General features: G+C 39.6%; 1 protein-coding gene across 1 annotated transcript; it reads left to right on the top strand.

Moving 5' to 3' along the window:
• Positions 1 to 1574: 1574 nt before the first annotated feature.
• On the top strand, positions 1575 to 6408 carry emp3b (epithelial membrane protein 3b). The gene is made up of 5 exons (XM_035381088.1): positions 1575 to 1938; positions 3995 to 4107; positions 4538 to 4640; positions 5599 to 5739; positions 6023 to 6408. The coding sequence occupies exons 2-5, from the start codon at positions 4030 to 4032 to the stop codon at positions 6196 to 6198; spliced, it is 498 nt and encodes a 165-aa protein (XP_035236979.1). The 5' UTR covers positions 1575 to 1938; positions 3995 to 4029; the 3' UTR covers positions 6199 to 6408.
• The last annotated feature ends 1539 nt before the right edge of the window (positions 6409 to 7947 follow it).

Below are 7947 nucleotides of genomic sequence, written 5' to 3'. Positions count from 1 at the left end.
TTTTGGGTGGCAGTGTAGCATAATGATAATGGATCTGCACCTGCAACTCCAAGGTTGTAGGTTTAATTCCAAAGTGGGACTCTAGTGCTGTACCAGTCAGAATACTTGACCCGATTGGCAAGTTTATATGGATTGCATATAAAGAATGAGAGCTGTGTAAATTGCTCTGATAAAGAGCATCTGCTAAATGCTGTTGTTGTTGTTGTTGTTGTTTATTTTTTAGACGTGTATTCTGCACACAATTTTTAAGACTGATAATTTTTTGAAAATATTGAGAGGCTTTCTTGTTTGTGTAAATTTTAGATGTGTAAAGTATAATAAAGTATAACCCCAAAGTATAATCCCAAAATATCTGGAAAAGACAATCTGCTAAATACAATTATTATTATTGTTATTATTCTTTTATTTTTTATTTTCTTGTTGTTGTCATCGTTGTTGCTGTCATTGTTGTCGTTGTTGCTATTGTTGTCATCTTTATTGTTTGTTTTCAAGGCACTCATAATTCTTAATGTTGCGTAAATAAATGTCATAATGCTTAAACACATAATGTTTACGCTGCACACAATTTTTTCCTCATGATTCAGGTGTTGCAGAATATTGAGAGGCTTTCTTGTTCGTGTAAACTGAAGATGTAGTAAAGTTTAATTCCAAATTCATGGATCTCGTACATTTCGTAAAGAGAAGCTCTTGGTCTCCGCTCATTGTGGGTGGCATGGTCATGAAGGCTAATGAGAAATAATGTGATCTCTAACGAGCAGTAATTTGATGAATTTGAAATTATTTTCAACAGCGGGCGGTAGCAGCCTGACTGCACAGATATTATCTTCCTGTTCACTATCTCATAATGCTCTCTATGTACTTATTTGAGACCTAGAGTCACAGGGCATGCTTTTTTTGGTATGGGGCCGTTTATTTGCGCTCGCCCAATGGCTTTTTAAATATGCTACTTACAAACCCAAGTAAAAATAAACATGTTAAGCATAATATTTATCTTCATTAACTATTTTGGGTGTCCAGATTCCCCCTGCTGTTCTGAGCCAGTGGCACCTTGCATGTTCAACATATAGGTGCAGTATTGAATTAACTGATATTAAGCATGTTCAGAATGAATGTCCAATAAATTTCTGACCTTTATTGGGCCAGAGAAATGCCGGAAAAATATACAGTGCAATGAAAGAATCTGTAGAAAGCATCCCTAGTGTAGAATGGTTACCACCTGACACGTTACACATTAATATAATATGAACAAATACACTGGCTCAGTCATGCAAATTGTGCTAATAAACTGTCAATAAGTATTTTCCTTTTTATCTTTCCTCTTTCATTTATTTGTCTTTTTGCTTCATTAGCCCTTTGTCTGAGATCACAAATTATGACTATAATGTTCTTAACTGAACATTCTAATGCTAATGTAACAATCACTACTGGTAATAGAAAGTGAACACTGACTTGGGAATTTAGATTCCAAAAAGCTTACTCTTAGAAGGGTTAATTTGACCATGGAAATGAAAACCATCCTGCTCTGTACAGCTGGCAAGCGGGGCTGTGCCCAGCGGATCCATGCACATTTTCAGCGAGCAGACGTGATCTCCGTCAGGGTAGCATTTGTATTTGTTCTCATGTGGCCTTCTCCCTTTCTCCTCTTTGGGTGGGTCTGCCTGTGTCATTCTGAGGTAGTAGACCTAAGATTAGAAAGCGGAGGAGGCAAAGAGGGAGTTCTACCGAAAGGAAATGGGCGTTGAGAGTAGGAAAAAAATAATTCTGCATTCCTAACCCTCTATTTTTTTCTACTCTGAAAAAGAGGGTTTGAGGGAGTAGTAGTGGGAAAGGCAAGAGGAAAGGGAGTGGGCGACAAGAGGGAAAATCAGAATACCGTTACAGGAATAGTGAAACGTGCGTTTGTTTTGGTGCTCCTGGAGTTGAAAGATAAACTTTAAGGTGAGTTGGAATGCTCAAATCCTCTAACAATCAGTTCGGGAATGTTCTGTCATTCATTATTTTTTCATATGTCATAAGTGGACCTTTGTTTAGCCATTTAGTTTAATGCTTAATGTTAATTCTATCTCAATGGGAGGGAGCAAGTGAGAGACAGAGACAGAGTGAGAGACAGAGAGTGTGAGAGAGAGATTTGAGTATTTAACAATGGACAGCTACTTAGTTCAGAATGGAATTGTTTTTCATTGCTGTTATGTACAGAACATGGTTTTAATATTTTCAGTATTTTAAATCTTTATTAAACAATCTGCTTGAACAAACTGAACAAATGTTACTTGTATAACCATTTTCATTTGATAGGAATGGAAAATATTTTTGATGTTATTTGAAGCAATGTTATTTACACAAATATAATTATTAGGGTAAATGTAATTATTAGCATACAGGTCCTTAGTTATGCTTTGTTCTTTGTCATTATGTTAAAGGTGGCTTAAACCTTAAAGTGGCAGAGGCAGTTATTTGATATTATTTTGGAGAAGGAAGCCCATTTTTAGGAAGTTAGTGTGATTCAGACATGGTTTCACTCTCCATATTGCTGCCAGATGGAAAAGAAAATTGCAGCGCCGTGCATATTCACTGATAAAAATAGCCATTTTTATTCATATTTGTGGGCATAGTTGCCTCAACATATTGCAAAACTTGCTGTGTGGAAAATTAAATATCAAGACACGTTGAAAATACGTTTGATTCAGTCACACACGGCTGTGTGCTTGGTCATACTCTTTTCTGGCACAGATTGCTTGGCAAAAACTCTAATAGAAACCATGTGTTAGGAAACACGACTGCCTGTGTACTCTTTCTCGAAACAGCAATTAGATTTGTTTTTCATTACTGCAAAGAGCTTATTGCAGTTCTGTAACTGAAAATGTAAATCCAACCTCTCATCTCTCATCTGAACTGGACTGAAAAGGAATGGTGGGAATAAATTCACATAATAAATAATTTTTTTGGGGGAATATAAATTAATCTGTGATACCTGGAGGCAGGAACATGCTCTGAATGAAGACTTGCTACAGGAGTACAGAGTTCCAGTGTAGCTAAACGTGCATGAGAGCAAGCACTGTCCTCTTTCTGGGCCTCCTTTCATTACTCAAACTTTCCAGCCCAGACTCTGGCGCAAACAGGCCTGGTTTCTTCTGGTGCAGAACATCCGTCACATACTGCATACAGTATTGTGATAGGCCACGGTCCTGCCAATCAAATAACGGGTGATGTTTTGAAATAGGAATATATGTCATGGTCATTTTACTTATTTAGTATTGCCGAATGTTTTTTATTTGATTTCTTCTTCATTTGCACTATTTATCTGCTGTGCCCTGTTGGTTATAGTCAGCTTGGGAGTCCGGACAGACCCAAGATTGCAACGAGATATTGAGGCTATAGCAATTAATCTGCACTCATGTTACTTTTCCAGAATTTGTTGGGGTTAATACAGTACATTATTTGTAAATACATCTATGATTTAAGGTACTTCAATCATATACATGTGTACTATTTAGAGATAACAGTGACAAAAGTAGTGAATAGAAATTTAATGTTAGAAATTGGAGGATGGAGTGAATAAACATTGGTACCAGTTCCATATTTTAACTCCCCCACCGCCCCCGAAAGGAACTAAAAAAAATCTGTTGAATAAAATCAGCTACTTCAGATGATAAATTATGTCTGTTGTCAATGGTAGAGTAAGTTGTAATTCAACTGTTCAGAAACAACAAAAAATTTGTTTTCAAATACTGTGCTGCACACATTTGTCAGTGACAGCCAGCCATAATCCCAGGACATGAAGTGGCTAATTGTTCCTAGTGACAATACGGCATTCAAGAGCAGCTCTCAACCTTAGGGTTCAGCCTGCGACCTGCTGTTACAAGCCTGTCTGCTGTGAAGCACTGCAACTCTGTGGTAGATAGAGACGCACTCCGTGCATCTCTGGAGAGCAAACCCCGGGCCATTGTTCTGCAGACACTAGGGTGAGATCTGAGGTGGGCTCTCCTGTGTGCAGGACCTGTCAGTGCGGCCTGGTGAGACTTGGACACGATGGCGTTCCTGTTGATGTTCGTCACTCTACTTCACCTCATTACTCTAGCCATGCTCTTCATTGCCACAATGGAGAAGGTGAGACACCGCCTTCATTGTCCGATGTCTGTCATAACTCAGAGCAAGGGTAAAATGTTTTTTGAAGACCTGAACGGTTAACCATTAGAGTCAAAACTGTAAAACGGGGCACTGAGACACTGTAGACAATATTAGTGTACCATTTTCTTTTGGTGCACAAAATCCAGAGATACGTTTGGCTGTGACTGATCATTTGAACAGTCCTTTGAGTATGTAAAATGCAAATGTATTCCTCTTCCTTTCCTTCAAAAGCACTTAACCTTCACAACATCCATCCAGGAGGCTCCCTCATAATTTTGTAATTTCACTCTGTACACCCCACCACCACACCCTCGTTTTGGAACACATATGGATTGATTTCCCATCATTCTGGCATTCGTCAGCCTTTTTTTTCATTGGTGCTTTTATCCCTCCTGTCCTGCTTCCTCAGTCGTGGTGGGTTTGGGACAGTACAAGCAATTCCGACCTCTGGTACAAATGTACGTACGACAACGCCACAGAGGCCTGGCTGTGCACCTCTTCAAAGGAGACTGGTAAGTTCCTCGGGCTTCTCTGCCATTTTTGTCTGGTCAGTGCTTCTCTTTTTCACCTCTATGGGTGTAGCGAGTGGTGCTGTTGTTGCTAAAATTTCCCCCATTGTTATGCATGTATTTAGCAGGCTCTCTGCCCAGAAGTGAATCATAAGGCCCATCAAGACATGCTGTGTGATGCTCAACGAAACCCTGTGTTTAAGCAGCTATTATATTCATCTTTTCATTTGTATTTCTCTTTTCCAAAATTCAGCACACAGATGCATGGTGAAATTTGGGCATATTATAATGGATCTGGCTCTGGAATTTAAAAGCAGTGTGGTACAATTGTTACCATATATATTGTGAATGCATTCTATGTTTATCCTGCCTTTTTTTAAAAGCACTTTGCAAGGAAAAGCCACCCCCCCCCACCCACCCCCAAACATTACAAATATGCAGCACCCACTGATATGCTGGTGATATATGGCCACTGTTTTTCATCAAAGTGCTCAGAACAAGAGGGAGGGGTTTGTATAGCCGATTAAAGTGAAGGATGATTAGAGGGTCAGATGGTTAGTCAGACTGGTAATATTTCTCAGACTACAGGGCATCCCCCCCTACCCTGTAATAAGTGCCGTGGAGTATCTTTCCATGTAACTTTTTGTCTGGTTCGAGGTTCTAAAGCGATAATGAATATTGACTTTGGCTACTGCAAAATAACAATGTACGTACACAAAGACCCTTGCAATACAAAGAATGCCCTGCTACAAAAAGTTCTTTCTAGCAATGTCACCCTGTGTGAGGAGGTATGATCACTGCACCCCCTCGTAAGAAATGTGTCATTCACTGAATAAAATCAAGCTTTAAATCGGTGTCTAGTTGTGTTTCAAATGTGAAAAGGACTTTGACTCCCTTTGACTCCAGTTCTGGTTTGTGCGTGAGAAGGTTTCTCATTGTTTCCCTGTTGCTTCTTGTGCAGAGTGGCTCCAAGCAGTCCAGGCCCTGATGGTACTGGCTGTAGTCTTCTCATCCATCTCCTTCTTGGTTTTCCTTGGACAGCTCTTCACCATGTCTAAAGGAGGGCTCTTCTACATCACTGGGCTATGCCAGATCTTTGCAGGTGCAGTACAGTGCTGGACATAAAAATATAAAGCTTTTCGTTATAGTCTTATTTGTTTTCAGTGATGATCGATTTTTTTAAACATATGAAATAAATACAGATAAAATACTTGAAATAATATTGTCCTTAGTTAACAAATGTTCTCATATCAAAATAAACTGAGAAAATTCTCAGATCTTAGGTTGTGTGTGATCTCCAGATTACAAACCCTAATAATATTATTTTACGAGAGATTTAAATGAATCACGTTAAGTTTCTCACATGCTACGTTTTAACTTTATAGGTCTCACCGCCTTCGCTGCCACCCTCATCTACACCCTGCATCACTCGGACATCCTGGGCAGGGCCCCAGACTCTAACTTGGGACATTTTGGCTACTGCTTCATTCTGGCCTGGGTGTGCGTACCCCTCCTGCTCTGCAGTGGCGTCATGTACGTCCACTTGCGTAAGAGGGAATGAAATGCGGAACTGAGCAGCGTTATCCTTTTTGTACTGGAGGGTTGGGGGGCGGCGATATTGTTCTCTGTGTTCATATCTGTAGTAGATCTACATTCACATACTGGGTCCCAAGTTGAGGAGGCGTGGGAGGTTGACCCCGTTATGCTCACTTACCCAGTGTCAAGAGGTAGGAAATATGGTGTACAGAAATGAGAAATTAATCATGAACTATCTGACCTTCTGTGCTATTTTGTTGTAATAGATTGCTTATATACTGGGGCTAGATAAAGTTTCGTTGGGGGGGGTGCAGGGGTGGGGGGGGGGGGGGGGGTTAGACCACATATCTGCGCATATCTTTCTCAGTATCAAAGAGATTTAAGAGATACACATTACAGTGATTTTCCAGGTTTTAGACTTTTCTCGGTTTTCATTTTGTGTCAAAGCATTGCTGTAATTGTATCCCTGAGTGCTCATTGGCACTAAACTGTCCATACAGAGACTGACATGTCCAGCCGTCTCTGGATAGCACTTACATAGCAAAACCAAACGGCCACTGATGACTGTGTATCATCACATTGGTGAGGATCACACCCAGGAACAATCTGGTCTCCCAAAGCATCTCATGGTCCCCCGTTAACTCTATCCTCCCTCTTCAAAGGGCAGCACAAGGTATAGTGCATTAGTGAAGGCCTGTCCCTGCTCTAAATTAGGCCTAAGACTTGTAGCACAGATACATTGTAATGACCTTTCTGGGTTGAATATTCTGAGCAGTTTATTTGTAGTATTTGCTTTTTCACTTTTGGTTTTGGTTCAGCTATTGGACTATTTCCAGCAAACCCTATCAGCATTTAAAGAAATGAATGGGAAGTAGCATTCATAAGAATGCTTCTTTTAACCATAGAAGGTATCTGGGCAGCTGTTATTATCCTTTTATGGATAATATTCATATGCTATATTCGGCAAGAGTATGTTTATATTGCACATACTGCACAAAGCTTTTGTTTGCTCAGTTAGCTTATGCTCCAGTTGTACTATTGTTTTCAATAAAACATGCACTACAGGAATGTGGTCCTTGTATGTTAATTGTGATCTCCTGACAATTTTGAGGGGTCAACCTTACCTTGCTGAGTCTGTGATTTTATTAGTGTACACACTTAAAATGCAGCTTTTGTGTTAGAACTCCCACTGGGTGGGGAAATGTTGCAGGAATTTGATTTCATAAGTGAGACAGCTACAGAGCAGCTTGCAACTAGAAAGATGAATCTTATATATGGAGATGAACGAGGTTGAATATATTATGAATTATGGACAGGAAGAACCACATACTTACATTGCTGTAGGCATCCAAGCAACTGGTGAAAGGCAAGGAAGAGGAGAATCAACAGTGATCGGGACAAGTTGAGAAGTGGTCTGAGAAGAAATTGTGAAATTGGACAGATGTCTTGGTGATTGACAGTACCAACATAATAATAATAATAATAATAACAACAACAACACAAAAAGTAATACAAATAAAAGACATAATAATGATAATCATAGCATGGAGTCATACGGCTAGCTAGCATCTGTAGCTCCTTTCATACGCACACACCTTAACCTGTAAATGTTCCGGCATAAACCAAAATTATAGCTAAAACCAAAAAGCATTCTGTAACAGTCCTGAAGCAATTAGCTTGCAGATGCATTTCAAGACTAATTTCTCTGCACAAGAAGAGGTGAGTCCTCCATCTGCATTGAAATATGGATACTGCATTTCTCTCTTATTAGTTT

Source organism: Anguilla anguilla, chromosome 11 (genome assembly GCF_013347855.1).
Source record: "Anguilla anguilla isolate fAngAng1 chromosome 11, fAngAng1.pri, whole genome shotgun sequence".
NCBI lineage: Eukaryota > Metazoa > Chordata > Actinopteri > Anguilliformes > Anguillidae > Anguilla > Anguilla anguilla.
This window is presented reverse-complemented; position numbering and strand designations above follow the sequence as displayed.